Raw genomic sequence first — 17,190 nt, forward strand, 5'->3', positions numbered from 1 at the left:
AATTTTCAACAAACATTTATAAGATAAGAAACAAATTTATCTGTTGCAAAGTTTGGCACGAATTCGCATCGACAAAGTGCGGTATGAAAATATTCAGAAGAAAATTGGTCATAAAATTGAAAAGACTAATTTAAATAATAATAAATTAAATTTCTTTAAAAAGTTTTGGTCGCTATAAATAATTTAAAATTGTCTAACAAAGCAACTCGGATTCGATTATTTAAATATATTCATGTTGTATTTAACATAGTTTTGGTGTGGTGGTGTTTTGAAGAATACTCGTTGGAGAAACGTCCATTAATCTGTAGTTTATTTCGTAAGACATCATCGTTTCTACAATAATTGTAATTGTTGTCTTGTCGCTGTTACATGTTTGAGCCTATTTATGTACAATAGTCCCAACATATTCGGTTTGATGAAAACGAAAAGCGCTGAAAGCAAAATTTTCCACGTATTTTGGATAATAAAAATCGATGTACAAACGATGAGACGAATACGAAAGAAAGAAAAATGGTATAAAGGTTTCGGTAATCTATGTTACGAGATTTGCAAAAAGTTATGTAACATTAGTACGAAATCGTTGTACGTAATCTACTCAGGCTGATCGATCGACAGCTGGATCATCTATAAACAATTCTTGTTTTATTGACTTTGTCGCAACATTGGCAGTTATTCAGTTGTATGGATTTATTCTCGCTTCTTGTCATTGTGTACTATATTTGTCTTTGTAAAATTAGATAGAGATAATAATTATCGAGAAATCACAGGAAATTGGATGATGAAATACTAGAACAAAAAAGGACTGCACGATTATTATAAATTTTACAATGATGATGAATATTTTTTCCACTTTCATTAGGTATATGTACTGAACTTTATCACAATGATTTTTATATTGAATTATAGAATAAACTATGTATAATGAAATTGGAAAATAATGTGATAATTGTACATTCTCTATTGGGAATACAAAATTTAAAGATATTCAACGTAAGATAGATTTAAATAGAAAGAAATGGCAACTGACGAATGAAAAGATAACAAAGACAAATTGTCACGCATCATTCCATATTTTCTCCATACATTATGAATTCGATTACTTTCCAACTAACAGTTGTATAAATTGAATATCCTAAATATATTGACGAGTATCTTTCTTATTTTAAAGACTTTCGACTATAGAATTGTAAATGGTAAAAAAAGGGAGAATCGAGCTGTCGATTGTTCAACTAGTTACATGGGTTTTCTCATTTCAATATCGAATCTAAAAAAACATCGTTAAATTCGATCGATGAAAATCTGCAACGATCGATTTTGTTCCTATTTTCCTTAATTTTTTTTTTTTACTTTTCTTGTTTCTTTTTTTTTTTTTTAATAGTAGGATTCAGTTTTTAAATGTTCGACCCTTCACTGGGAAAGGAACAACGATCGTCACGAGATTATTCTGGATGGAATCGACGGGGAAATATAATAAAGAAAATTACACGCAAGCGAAATCGGCGAATGAAATAACACGCTGACCTACATAAAACTCTTTATCGTGCAATTATAAACGCCTTATAATTAAGGGAATGTCGACCAAAAATACGCTTAACACGAAACTTAACGTTAATTCTAACTCGAATACTCTTAATTTAGGCATAACGCGATACGTGTTCTGACTCGATAAGAAAACATGGCACTTATTTTAATTTAAAGATTATTTAATACAAAGATTTTTTTAATCTAAGGAAATTAAAACAACATTTTGGATGTAGATTTGTGTTTCCTTAAAAGTTAATAACAAGCGAAAACAAATAAATAAATGTAGTAAGATGTTTAAGATCATCGTATTTGAATGATATTTAAAAAATTCAATTTTGAATTCCCATGAATTTTCTCCGATTGTAATTGTTGTAGAATTTTCATAAAATAATTCAATAAATCCATAAAATAGCTCACTTATAAAAAGATTATTAAATTAATCGTTATTCTTGGTTTACAGTCAACCATTTCTCAACTTCATTTACAGTTTACATACATCCTACATGATGTACTTGAAAAATAAATTAAGAAAAATAAAATAATAAAAAATTCTGCGTTGTAAAAGATGTAATAAAAAGTCCTGACACTGAAAAACACTGTTCCAAGTAAACTAATCTCAGAATTGCACAGATCTTTGAAACAAAAATACACAGTTTTAATTAAGCTTTAACATGACTGTATACTTTTAATTTAAATTCCAATATTACAATCAATATGTAACAGAATATTAAATAAAAGTCTCTCCTCTGGCGATCCGTAAAAATTTTTCTCAAAGAGGCTACAAAAGGAATCCAAAATGAAGCAAAATAAAAACAGAATTTTACATAAATTTTAAATTCTCAACTCGAAGAATCACAAATATATCATCAAAGAAGTCTTAATTAAAACATCGTAACACAAGTGCTCGTGTTTTCGAATCGCGACGCGATCACGATCACGGACCTCCGACTAACGATCTAGTGACTAGACAGTAAGCAAGTGTGTTCGTATTCTCTCCGAATCAATCAATCAATCAATCAATCATTCAAGGGTGAATGTAGTTCTTGTGTACTAGAAGGTATCGTTAGGCGATCTCGGATCGATCGATCGGCGATTAACGTGGTCGACAGGCCTCGATTCTCTATGTCGACGCACGACGGCATCGAAGAAGACACGAAGGAACCACATTTCACGTGATACCTTCGTTTTTCCTCACGCCGTGGCTCCTCCATTAAATTCGGTTACGACCTATCCAACCTTACACCCTAGATAACGCATAGATATACGCATATGTTTATGTGTCATATAATTATATATATATACACGACTTTCCTTTTTATGTACAGAATCGCAACTATTAGGGTTAATCGTTACGTAGTTCAATGTCCTTGCGGATTCATTAAAACGGGGCAGAAAGACGCGTGCCAGCGTGTTTCATACTCTCCACCCTTTTTATAATTATCCCTTTAATCTCTCGTTTGAAGATCGATTTCACACGACGCTCGATCGATTTCCCTGGCTCTGGTCGTCGAAAATTCGCCTCGTCGTCGTTTCGAACACGCTTTCCCTTCGTCACTTTCGTGCTAGAAAAATCGTAGAAAAAAGCGATCGCTAGAAAATATCGCGACGACCATCCGCTCCGTCGTGAAATCAAACTTAAGTCCACGCGAAATCAGTCGAGACGGCTGCGAAAAAGAATCGTCTGGCTGCCGAAACGAGATCATCGTACATTTCTCCCTTGATACAAGCGAAAGGTACCTTCTTATTATACGTATAAGATGCAGGGTGATTTTTTAATTAGTCAAGTCATAACGTGCATAGATTGCCATCCGTAATAGGATACTGTTAATACTTAGCATACTTAATTTGAATTGTTTCTTTAATTTAAACATTTCAGTTAGTGTCACTGCGTGTCACCGATGAGATCTGCAGCATTGAAAGCGTTAAGCAGTTTGAAGATGATTACAATTTTATAATTGATATTATAAATAAAATGTCTTTTTTTATATAGTATATGTGTTTATATATGTCAGAGATATCAGATTTCGTATGTATTTTATATGCATGTAACGACTTAAGCCTTTGGCTCATTAAAGATAAGAAGTTGAAAGCCATTACCCTGAAGTAATGTGAAAGCAGTCCCAGAAGAGTAAGTGGTCTTGATAGACGACTAAACAAATTTGAGAAAAAGAGAAGAAAATATGTCCTAACATTGAGTGTACGTGATTGGAACCCAATAACGACCTTCTAGGATCCATAGATCCTAGATTAGGGTACAAACGACTTATACATGTAGTATACATATAATATGAAAACGCGACAGTGTACGATTCGCAATGTGATTGGCGTCACTGCCTTTGAATTTTATTCAACTAACGAAAAAATCACCTTGTATAAGAAGGTATCGCATATACTTTCGTTTAGGGGAATTGCATATAATTTTTAGTTATAATATTTTGTTCGGGGAGAACGTGAACGTCTCCGACGTGGATCATAGACCTTGGCAAGTTAATGATCGTTTGGATGGGTGTGTAGTATTACAGAGATTGCTCTCTTGGAATATTGACAACGCGATGCGCTTACACGGATAACACTCGTTAGCTACTTATTCCTTACGATAAGTTCGACAGATTAATCGTGTTATGGTTTATGATAAACGTGCATGGATAATTGTCGACTGTTCGTTACAATTCTAACGTGAGAACGTTCTCGGGATGGCCAGACTCATTCCTTGATTTATTTGAGCGATATTTTTTGACATGGAGTTTTTTTTTTTGTATAGAGTTGACTTTTGTGTTAGTTTTATAAAATCGATGGAGAAAGAGATGAGATATGGTCGTGAATATTTACAGGTGTGGTGAAGTGTTTATAAAGAAAATTTTGTAAAAAGTGAACGTCATTTTAGTGAAAGAAGTATTGTAAAAGTCAATTGTGACTTTTGTAATATATTGTGATACTTTACGAATGGAACAGTGGATTCTGATAGCGAATGTACGTGTTGCGATGGAAGTATTGAATTACTTTAGAACTTTAAATAGTTACTATTTTACGTGGATGTAATCTAGTCCTTTTGTTAACAAATTATTCAAGTAAACACTTGTCTATTATTTTTCTTGTTGTTACATGTCAAATAAGTGATTCATACGAGCGTTTTAATATTAAAAGATAGTAACGATTTTTACAAATGGAATAAAATTTACGGTAGTATTCCTGATAAAAGTAACATTGTATTACACAATTTAAAATATATACATATATTCTCATATGACCATTGTGTTTATAAGATTAAATAGATATTTACACAGACACCTAATAGTTCTAGAGGTTCAATTTGAACTAGATCAAGGGGATGATCAAATCGATTCGTTATCTAAATTACATTTCGATTAAGTCGAATGATGGACTGGATTATGTTGGATGGTAGGTGTAAGTTAGGACTGAATTACATCTAGATTAGATTCAGGGGTAAATTGGGTTTGGTTTATGTCTGGTCACTAAATGTTTTATGAACTGTGTTATATAAATTAATATAATATACTATAATCGAATTAATCCACCAAAATATTAAGTAAAAATTTTTCCATTACATCCACCATAGATTTTGTAACTTTTTAACATTTGAACACCTTCATTAACATGTACGATAATTTTCGTCGAAATTAAATTATCCAAATGTTAATGAAAATGTAGAATCGAGACAATGTTCTAGTAGCATTTAAATACCCTTAAATGTTTATAACTCTAATTTTCCAACACTTTCGTCGCAACACGTACATTAATTTTCGTCAAAATTAAATTATCCAAATGTTACTAAAAACCTACGTTAGAACGAATGTTGTAATATCGTTTGAATTCCTCGGAATATACATCTATGATGATTTTTATCAAACGATTTCTAAAGAAAGGAGTCTGGCGTATAATATATCCCCGATTTTGGTGGCTCGATCAATGAATTATACTTTCTTTATTACGCGATCTTCGCGTAGACTCTGGTTCGTCCTCGTACATACGACGCTACTCTGTTGCATATGATACACGTTTGTTTCTCTTCTACTGATTCTCGTACTGAGAGAACGGCGAGCGAGATACACTTATCGAAGGTGCTAACACCTACGAGAAACGTTTACTGTTTATTGTGACACGAAACAGAGCGTTAAAGATACTTCGTTATAAATAAACGGATAAACATCGTGCGTTAGATAAGTATAGAAAAATATTCTGCGATAATAAAATATTACATATTGTATAACATCGTGGCTATTTAAGAAAAATCTGTTAAGTTTATTTTTAGTTGAAGTTATTCATTTTGAAATTGTAGGATGTACAAGATTGCACGAAATTGAAAAATTGTATAAAATATAATATAACGATGGATAATCGTATTTTTGAAAGAGGATGTCATAGTTTCAAATTATACAACAACCTGTAATTCGACGTAATCTTCCCATTCTTCCAGAATAAAAAATAATAGAACAGAAATTTTTATATTTCTTGTGAAAAATAGGAAGTCATTTTTCTCAAAACCTCAGTTTTAGAACTTACAGAATTTTCCTTCTATATCCATGATACGATCGCATAAATAACACAGGAACAGTAGAAAAGAGATACACTAGACTACAATCTAAAAGCTGAAGGCAAGAAGAGCTGCCTCTGATTCGTTTAAATACTTTTCACCCAATATTTATACAACAAACTCACGAAAATAATACTACAAACATATAACAAAAGATTTGTACACATTTACTGAATACGTTATTTAAAACTCCTACGAAATAGTTCGTTTATTCAAACACAAGCTCAACTTGTCTTAAAGAACTCGCCGTGCAGGGAGTGCAAAAGAAAACGTACAGTACGTTCGTATAAATAATTAAATTAAAATAGAACAATGTACAAATACATTTTATCGCGTGTGAATGCGTATTTTCATAGTTTTTAAACTGCGAAACAGTTTTTTACATACGATCAAAATAATTAATCAAGCGAATAATTAGATACATCATATATCTTGCAGATATTTTAAATAAAAATAACAAATTATTTGATACGTTGTACGCAGCTCGTAATTATAACTAGACGCAAATCGTCTAGATTAGCCTTAAATGCCTAATGACTGCAAAGGTGTTTCTCTCAGTACGCGAAGCTACGAGTTAGCGAGCGGAAAATTCGATAGTCTGCCTTTGCGTTTCCTCCATTTAGATCGCGATCGTTGGATTACGATTCACGATTTCTCGGTTACCTTCTTGAAAAAACGAACTCTTGGTCCCTATATTTTTCTCAAAACACCTTCGCCCTCAGTTTGTCCATTTATCTCTGCGTTTCTTCCTTTTGTATCGCGAGTTCATTCGGAGAACAAATAAAAGGAAAAGAGAAAGTCATTACCTTATTACTGGGCTCGATTTCGGACAGATCGATCATACTCTGTTTAAACTTGTTCAGGAAGAGAAACTTCTTCAAAAATACGAAGTTAGATTTTAACGGTGACGCGCGCGTTCCAAATGTTTTCTCTTCTTTTTTAACCGATATTCGGTAGAGAGACAAGAACTTTTCGATTCTTGTAAAAGCACACGAAGATATATGGACACCATAGGTGAAAAACGTGATAAGTCGTATTTCTCGTTTTTAATAGCCGTTCAAGTTCGAAGAGTAGCTTCGAAATTATATTTTTAAAAAGCTTATTTCACTTAGCCAAGTATTCCTTGAGACAATTCTTACAGGTTTCTTCTGTCGTGAAAAAGATGTTTTATAGGAAGGGGAAACTTAGTTTTCTTAACATCATGGAAAAACATTCCATGTTGTTAAACTTTAACTTTCGCTGCTAATATCTAACGGAGAAATAGATTTACCACATCTTTCCCTTTTGATTTTCATATACAAATAAAAATGAGTTCTCGAGTGAAATTTTCTCGATACGCTGAACTTTCGATTAACTTTTTATAATGTATCACTTATAGCATACATAGCGAGCTAAAAATCAATCTATCAAACGACGTGCGCGTTAACGTCGCCGCTAAAATTACCACAAGCCAAATGAAACTTTCATCGTTAAGCTTTTAACGATGTTCCAAAATTGCTTCGATTTAATATTTACATCACCGTGCATAAGTATCCAGATACTTTGATCGATTTGTGGTAACAGTGCATGAATTTAATCAAAGTATACAAATTAATGATGAATTGTTATATTAGTAAGTAGAAGCAGCACTTGTTACCTTTTATGAAATCACCATAATCAGCATAAATCTAAATTATCCATTAAAAAACATGACAGTAATATATTTTAACGATTTCCAAAAATCGATTAGCAAGGAGCATAATGATGTAAGTCAGTTCACTGTTAGTTTATAAAAGCTTGATTGTATTTCGTTAAATTATGAAAGTATATCATGGTAGAGAATAAAACTGGAACTTAATTAATTATGAAACTAAAGAGACAATACATTTAAAAGCTAAAACACGTGATCATTAAAATTTTGACTTACAGCACTATGCTAATACGAAGCATATTGTACGTAGCTATAATAATTATAAAGGATAAAACCATGGCCGATTGATTTATTCGTAATTTTCTAATTAAAATATATTCTGTTGAAAATAACCAGGTATCTGGATACTTCTCAGCGGTAATATACATATGTATGTAAAATAAAAATTCCAACGAACATATCTTCATTAGGTAGACGCGAATGAAACGGTTCACCGAGACTAAAAAAGATATACTCTTACACGAGGATTTTTTTATTCGCGAAAAAAGTACAGACGAACGTATTAAAAAAAAAAAAAAAAAAGAGAAATTGTAATCTCGCGCTCGTCACCGCGTGAACACTCGAAAAAACCCAAACGACATCGTCAACATTGGGACAATGGAAACGCTTTTTGAAAAGCTGCAAACGGCATAAAGCCGCGCGCGTTACTACCGGGTCGTGTCCTCTCTTACTGATCTTGTCAAACGTTTCTCCTCTCTATCTTTCCCTTTCCTCTCTTCGTCTTTCTCGTTCGTTAAGTACGTGCACGACGACCGTCGTCTGTTACTAACGTGTAACCTAGAACCTTAAAAACGTTCGAGCTTACTCTACAGGAACGAACCTATTTTCTTCTTTTTTATTATTTTTCCATTATCCTCTGTTCCACACCTAGGAGTTTTGTTAGCGTATATCAAAAGGACTATGTACAAAAAGGGTCGGCCAAAATGTACGAAACGATTCCTCGAAAACGAATGTTCACGAGGCTGTGCCACAACTGTGAAATTTTCGCGATCGAGGAACGATTCTTCGTTTGGCCTCGGGCTTAGGAACTATACTTACTGCTACGCGATACTGTTCAATGAATTTTTTTTTTTTTCATGTTCGTACTAACAGATCAGCTTCGTTTTCAGTGTACACTGAAGTACGCTTGATCGATAGACGATTTCAATCGGTGCAATCGATCTCTGTTTCCTATATTCGAACTTTGGAATCTTAGAGTCGCTTCTTCGAGCAGTTTTTACCTATGATGTCTCTTCCTTTGAACAGCGCTCTTTGCTTCGATGTACTTTACTTTATGTATAATAATGTAACAACACTATGAATAGAACACGATCGAATATTTATTTCGATCTTCTACATTCGATTCGAAGATTCGGTCTGATAAGATTTCATTTCGATAAAATTTAAGTCGTATTAATATACGTATAATATTGTTTTACGTAATATACGACTGAAAAGTGTAATAAAGTATTTGATAAATTGCTGGTTAAGAGAAATGGAATTCGAAGTTGAGAACATTTTATAGAAAGTGTCGAGACGATTGCACTGATCGTTTTAGTACACCTAAAGGGTGTCCTTAAATGACGCGAGATCACTACGACGAATCATTGTTCTTCTTCTTCTCGTTTGTCGTTAGCGAGCAAATCGCTGCAATTTGAATTTTCTTCTTTTCCTTATGTTTCGTCAACGTAAGGGTGTCTCTTGTTCACGACTTCGGTGTTCTTCTCCCTTTTTCGCTGTTTTCTCGCTGGATGTTACTTGCTTAAGCTCGTTTTCCTTTTTCGTAAGAGAGATTCGTGGTTGTTTTATTGTTTGGAACGAAGTTTAGAAGAGTGCGTCTATCTCAGTATCGCTCCCATTCGACGCGTTGCATGATTGCTCTTTTTCACTGAGCGTTCAGTTCAGACCTGCCGAGAGGAAGTTGAAGAAAAGGAACGTGATTTAGTGCGACTGAAAGCTGTGTTTTTAATTAAATGTCAGATTTTTGTCGAGTAAAATATTAAATAAATAAAAACCATCAAAATTCTTCTATTACATTTTGTTAATATTATCATTATGTAAATTGTAAGTTATGAACTACGGATGCTTATGCAAATTCTTTTCTTTATGAATGTAAATAAAAAGATGGAACTTAAGTAGAAATTTCATCTATTTATTTCACTTAATATTAGAAAAAGTACTTTGAATTTCATCATTTTGAATTCTTACTAGACGCATAGTATCAGATACAAATTTAAAGTTTAAAGACTTTTATCAAACGTAAATTGAGATCACTTACTTCAATGCTTTGTAACGTTCTTTCTCTGGATTGTTGTCTGGTGGTTCACACTCGAAAGACGCCAGAGCTAAAGCTACATTATCAAAAGAAATAAATTAGAGCAATACTGGCGATGCTTACAACGAACAAAATATTTGTTAATATCTAAACAACTAAAAATAGCTTTCTTTTATTAATTACAAAATAAAGGTTACTTTAGTTTCCAATGAAATAATCTGAAATATTGTAACAGCATTTGAATAATTTCGTTCGACGTAATTTATTGTAATTTCGTCCTAATTTTACTGTGAAATAATGCAATTTTACTTTATACGAGCTCTCGAAAGTAACATCTTATTTTTAAATATTATTCTATTCTTTACCAATTAATTTAAAAGCAATTTCACGTTTCATTTAATTACTTTTGTTCTCTGTTGTATTTTCAATTCGTTAATTCTCTTCTTATCTACGAATCGAATAAAAACAGGTTAAAAAGTTTTACCATTTTCAGTCAGCACCGGGCTCGCCTGAAGGAAAGCAATGACACGCGGATTCTTCTCGAATGGACAAGCAACTTGTTTCCAGGCAATGAATTCTGTCACCTGTTTCGCCAGTTGCCAGAACTTTTCGAAATTAATGTGTCCATTTGGTAACCTGAAACGACAGTTTCACGACAGGATTAATGTATAAATAAATATAAAAAAATACAATATGTATAAATATTAAATCATGAATTAAGAATCCTTTAATAAAAAGCTTGAAGAGTTCTTATATTTTATTTTAATGGTAGATATTGCGTTTAAAATTGTTGTTCCTCGTTTCTTAAAAATTAAAAAGAATCGACAAATCTTTTAATATTCTTTCAACAATTCTATGTATAACTTTTACGTGGCACAACGTAATGAAAAGTATTTATATTTTTAAGAAATGTTTAACTCGTAGGTCAATTTAAACTCGTTAAAATTTTTTCCTAAGCTTTTAATAAGTTTATCTAATTTCATCTGCTTTATAATCGTTAATATTGATGTCGACATTGACGTCTAAAACCTTGTCAATGTTCTACCAGCGATGAAGAATACTTTCATCAGAGTATCGTGACTCGATATAATAAACCTTTTAAGCTTTTAACCAATTTATTAAATTTCATCTATTTTATGATCATTAAAAATTTTATCGATATTGAAAAGTAGCTCGTCAATGTTCTACTAGTAGTTAAGAATACTTTCAACACAGTATCGTGGATCTAAATGGCAATCTGCGCATGTAAACATTAAAAGTTTCACTGCTATCAAACGCTTTGTGAATGTTTCGGTTAAGAATAGTCTCTTCAGAGTATCGTGAATCGATAGCAACAACAACGTTACATCCTTTAATGTACGTTAGCTTGTGTTTATACAGTGTCAGCCGTCCTGAGCGGAATAACGGTCTCCTATTATTTTGTTAAATTAATTTCGGATAATCCTGATCGCATTAGCCCGTGTGAGAGATACGCTGATATGTTAAGTTAATGGTTGGCTCTATAAATTTCAGGCTTAGGACGCATCAATCAGTCTTCGGTTTGATGCACGCCTTGATTAATTCCGACTTAATCAATTTTGATTCGCTCTTTTGGATTTGTATCTTATCATTAATAAATTAATATTCGAGTTTGGAAAAATATTTAACTCGTTCAAGCTACTATCTGAGACTTTTCTTATTTTATCTTCGCATACGTCGTATTTTATTATGATGTGTTTTGCAATATTTTGATAGCCGCTAATTTTTTATGAAATTAATGCATATTGCACGGTACGAAGTAAGTTGAAACAGAGAAAATTGTTGGGAAGGAGCATGACAGACAATTTTATTACAGAAGTTATTACATTACAAGAGTCGTAGTTTATGATCAAAATGAAGTTTTGTTAAATTTGAAGAATTGTATTTTTTATTTCCTTATTATTATCATTTGTTAGAATCTGTGTAATTCTTCTGAAACACATTTTCAAATATTTTATTCATTTGAGTAAATGGGCAAAAGCTAATTATCTCCTATTTAATAATAGCATGAAAAGGATAATGGAAAAGGATGAAGTCGATCCACACATAACGAAAGTACACGGTTTCACGTGGATCTAAAATCGTTTTAATTATTTAACGAATCTCTAAAATAATCTGTTCGATACGTGTATTCTTACTGTAAGAAAGTAATATTGAAACTGAATATTTTATTCGGTAAAAGGGAAGTTCATTTGAAGAGGGTATTTCTACGCTTCTTCATTTTGTAATTTCAAGAAGTGGGCTCAAAGTGGTCAGTTCGCGAGGAAGTCTCAAAAAGTTTCCGAGTAGTCCCATCAAGTTTTATGTACTCTTCGAAAGCAATGTAATTTTACGTGCAAACAATCTTGAAACTTGTTAAGATCTTTCTTAGGGAAAAGAGGAAGCGAGCAGAAAAGAGAGAGAATGCCATGTCGAAGATGAATCATAACGAAAAATTGCTACTTCAAAATCGTTATCATACTGATAAAAGCCATTTTAATGTTTTAATTATACGAATACAAATCTTAAAAAATGCATGTAAGACAGCTTCGAACGAAGTAAAATGTAATCACAACGAAGAGAAACTTTTTAAAAGAAAGTTAAAAGAAAACTTACCAAAACTTTTTATCAAAACCTTCTATCGACATAAAATGAGTAATATTTTCCGTTCACGAATTTCACGAAGCTTGACTAAACGAAAAACGCTATTCATCCACAAATCATGTTCAATATAAATCTTCGAATACATGCACGTAATATCAGCTATTGCTCAACCAAATTTCCAATTCCAAAAGAACTTTTAAGAATTCATCAACCATCTACCGACTCACGAGTTCGATTGAAGAAGGAAATAATTCGTCCTACTTAGCAGACATAGTATGTGTATATGTAATGATTCAGGAATACATTTGAACATTTACTGTGGAAAATATTTATGTATATATTGTATGAAGATATATCATTATATAAAACATTTTGAAAATTCATTAGCATTGTAACGAGACACGACTGTCATGATTATATTGGCCAAATTTGGAACCAATTTGAAAATGTGTATATTAGGTTCTTCCAAAAAAGTTCGTGGTATTTTTATTATGAATTTTTATCAAATAACGTAATGTTTAAAGAAGTATCATTCATAAGTTGGATGATAGTCGAGTAAATATCTCGTAACTTCTATTACATTGCTCGAAAAATTTGCAACGAAGGTTGAGAAATACTTGAGAGGACTTTTGTCATCTATAACTTCATGAATCTCTTCTTGAAAAATTTTTCGATAATCCAAACCTAATCCAAATCGATAATATACATTTTCAGATTAATTTCAAATGTTATCAAAGTAATCATGAGTCGCGTCTCGTTATACTGCTAATGAAATTTCAAAATGTTTTGTATAACACACATAATACATTCATGAAACGTCTCTATAAATAGGTATTGAAATATTTTCGTAAGCCACTGTACACTGTATGTGACGAACCATGGAGCATGTGACGATACAACGAGGGAACGCGCGAAGACACGTACGTGTGCGCGAAAGCGTGGGTGAAATTACGAGTCGAACTTGGGCAATTTATCGTGCGGGTCGGAAGTGTGCGAATTCGCGTAGCATCGGCGGCCGCTTCCGGCTGCACGACGTTCACGTTACGTTCACGTAACAGACATTTACATACGCGCAGCCATTCGTCTTCGTGGATGCCTCGATCGGTCAATATCCATCCACCGTTGCCTTCGAGAAACCTATCTTTCCTCCGTCTACCCTTTTCTCGTTCCTCGTCCTATGTAGAATCGAAATTCTATTACAGATTCGGTCCACGGACGACAAGGAAGGATAATTGCTGGGAAGGAGGCTCTTTTCCCTTATTAAACTCCGTCGAACGTATTGGGAGCTGTGCCGCTTTCTAAGGAAATTGATACTATAACGCGATTCGGTTTGCCGGAACAGTCGTTTCGTATTAAGGGTGAACGCGTTAATGACTGAGACATGGATCGTGTTTGCAATGGAAACGCGACAACGTGCATGGATTTTAGATAGAAAATTTTCGAATGATTTTGTGCCGAGATATAATAGAGCATTTCGTATTTGTAATAATATGGAGATAAGAATATCAGGGTAATATAATAGAATTTAAATAAACAGAATATAATACAACAACCAGTTTTCTTATATTAAACCTTGTGTCTCTGTTTCTTTAAATTTATAAGGATTAAAACTAACCTGGGTAAAATTAATTAATTCAATTAGTTATCCATTTATTAATTTTCAATCTCGCGCAACAAATTTTTCTGATTGAAAAACGACCTAACTATCAAGTTAATCCATCTTTGACTTCAATCCCAATAACTTTATGATTTAACATAAAAAAACTGTCACAATATTCGTGCATCAAAGCAGACAGAATGCGTGATAGTAACGTTAGAAGCTTTAGTCTCTTTTATAAAACAACTTCCAAAATAAAATACGAATCAATCGTCCATAAATGGAAGGAAAGCTGGAATAACCACGCACATGTGTCACTGTTTCGAAGCCATTACAATGCGTCCCGTTATTTCTCTGAGCCAATATCAGCCACAGTTCTCGATCTACGTATTATGTGATCGGGCCAAAATGCATAATACGTGGACATTTATCTGTAGTCTGCATACATACGTCTTGAAGTGATTTGTACCAGCGTGTCTCTGTGCGACGATCTGCTGTGCGCGATTCAGTGAAATGTTCCCGTACTGTTCAAACGTTGCCTGTCTGCACGAATTCGCATTTTCCGCGAATTTTCTACCGTGCGTCCGCCATTCCGGGCATAATATACGCCGTTATGATTTTAATGTACATACGTTGTATGGGCATGCGCATGTATACGTGTACACTACTAGCCAAAAGCTTGAGTTTATCCGCTTTAAAACTTTTCCACTCACATTCCAAATTATAATGATTAGTCGATATGATTAATGATGATATGATTAACTAATTTATGAATAATTGATAAGGACGTTACATTTGCGGAAAATTTTAATTCAATGTACATAAGAAAAAATTTGTGGAAATTATTTTCTTTTGCAAAAGTTATATAGATAATAACTGTCTAATATTGTCATAAGTTATATGAGTACATTGTTACGACTTAAGTTATTTAAATCTTATTATTGAAAGAATTTAAAGTTAATTAGACAGAGAACAGCAAGAATATTGCTCAATGAGTACTTCTGGCTGAAAGTGCATGTATAGGTGTATGTATACGAGATATTTCTACTTTTAAACTGACAAAAAATCCCACTTTAATATATAAAATCCTACATATATATAAGAGTATGTAGTTGATCTGCATATAAGTGAAAAATTCATTAAATCCCAACTTTTGTGGAGTCGCGTATCTGGGAGAATTATACACGCGAGTATTCAGTAAATATCGTCTCAAGTAGTGGAACCACTCTGCTCGAATAGAAATTGTTTTTCTAATGAAACTTCTTGTGGCTACGCAGTGGCCGCTTTCGAGAGACGGTTTCATTTCACCTTGCTATCGCGTGCGTAATGAGCTTTTTGAACGAAAAAAACGTTCTACCTCAGATGCCCATCATTGTGATGATTAATCAGAGCTGACCCATAAAACGATCGTCGTGAACCGAGATTATTAGAATCTTTACATGGCATGGAAAATGAACGATTTTAACGGATTATTAAAAAAAACGAAGAAAAATATTAACTTCTGAAATATCGTATATAATATTTGGAGACTGTATATTGTATTGGTTTATTTCCATAATTTGATTGATCGTAGTATTAGGTAGCGTTCAGAGGATCAATATCATTACCAATGTGTAAAGTTCTCAATATTGTATTGACAATATATATTGATCGTCTGACGCTTAGAGGGTCTCTGACATACGTTAAATATTGACGATAATATTGTTCGGCTGAATACTCCATTACATAGCATTCAATCAAATAGTACAAGTATTTCTCGGTTACTAAATAGCTGCCTCTTTCGCTTGGTGAGAAGAGAAAATTCGCTTTGCGTATTTTAAATTATAATAAAATTTAGGAATTTAGAAAATTCATACATTCGATTTTAAAATATATAAACATATCAATAAAGTAAAATAATACATGCCACAAATTGCAATACTTCTCTATTTTATACACTTTACGTAAAACAAAATCTGTAAGTAGTACTAGACAGTAATTAATCAGACATTAGAAGCATTCCTCTTCAATATATTCTTTCGTCGCTTAAACATGCCTATAACGTACACATGTTACGAAATACTCGTCATATATTGTACATATTTATTTATGCAACACTATAATGAAGACACCCTTTCAATAGAAACTATGAAAAAGAAAAAGAAATAATAAATCTTTTGACAGAAACAAACGTGGGATATTCAAATTAATTCATTTTAAGAAATATCGTCACTTATTAACAAAAATCATTATAGATAAACAATTGCACACACTTTACAGGTCTTTTTATAAGTTCGTAATAGAAAAGCAGACTCCGAGAAAAGGAAAGGGTTCCGTTCCTTTCTCTAGTACATACCCCTCTTTCCCTCAGTCTTCCTGTTTTCTTTTCAACAACTTCCAGTCAAGCTACGAGGAAACAACTTTTGCTATTACAAGTTTAATAAGTTTACACGTACAGCTGGGAGAAGGGATGACGTCGGGAGACGGAGGGGATGTTTCTCGCGCGGAGAAAAGCGAAGGAAATGGCACGGCACATTCGTCGTCGTGATAAATACGGCCGACAAAAAGAACCGAAAGGTCGGGCACTTCGCGAGAAAACGAGCTTCCTGTCAACGTATCGCCTCCGCAGGAACAAAATTATCGAACCTTCAAACGAAAAGAACTCGGCAAAAAGTTCGTATTGGCCCCCGGCAGGAAATCGGCGATCGCGTTTCAACGCTCAGCTTACGTTCAGCATCCATGCCAATCGCCAACTTAGATTACCTTATAAATATTCCACCTGGTACGATTTTCAGGATAGTTTTTATATTCCAGCGTGGAAACGCGAAATTATAAAATCGTTGATCAAAGGCGATTATAATTGAAACTGAAATTTAAGGGCCATAGGGAGAAGAATGGGTTTTAAACGAAAATTGAGTTGCAATTAAGGATTCGCAGATTGTACTTTGATAATTTTAATCAATGTTTAAATTGAGTATCCAATTCTGTATAAC

General features: G+C 33.1%; 1 protein-coding gene across 2 annotated transcripts in view; it reads right to left on the reverse strand.

Moving 5' to 3' along the window:
* Window positions 1-293: 293 nt before the first annotated feature.
* The window catches only part of LOC126914992 (uncharacterized), a 649,115-nt gene continuing 632,218 nt past the window's right edge, over window positions 294-17,190 (reverse strand). For both annotated transcript variants that reach the window (XM_050719323.1, XM_050719322.1), the window contains 3 exons: window positions 10,505-10,656; window positions 10,024-10,096; window positions 294-9,652 (listed from right to left, as the gene is read on the reverse strand). In XM_050719323.1, the coding sequence (XP_050575280.1) occupies window positions 9,631-9,652; window positions 10,024-10,096; window positions 10,505-10,656 (247 nt within the window). In that variant the 3' untranslated portion in view covers window positions 294-9,630. The remainder of the gene's footprint in view (window positions 9,653-10,023; window positions 10,097-10,504; window positions 10,657-17,190) is intronic.

The sequence above is a fragment of the Bombus affinis genome, chromosome 3, assembly GCF_024516045.1.
Source record: "Bombus affinis isolate iyBomAffi1 chromosome 3, iyBomAffi1.2, whole genome shotgun sequence".
In the NCBI taxonomy this organism is placed as follows: domain Eukaryota; kingdom Metazoa; phylum Arthropoda; class Insecta; order Hymenoptera; family Apidae; genus Bombus; species Bombus affinis.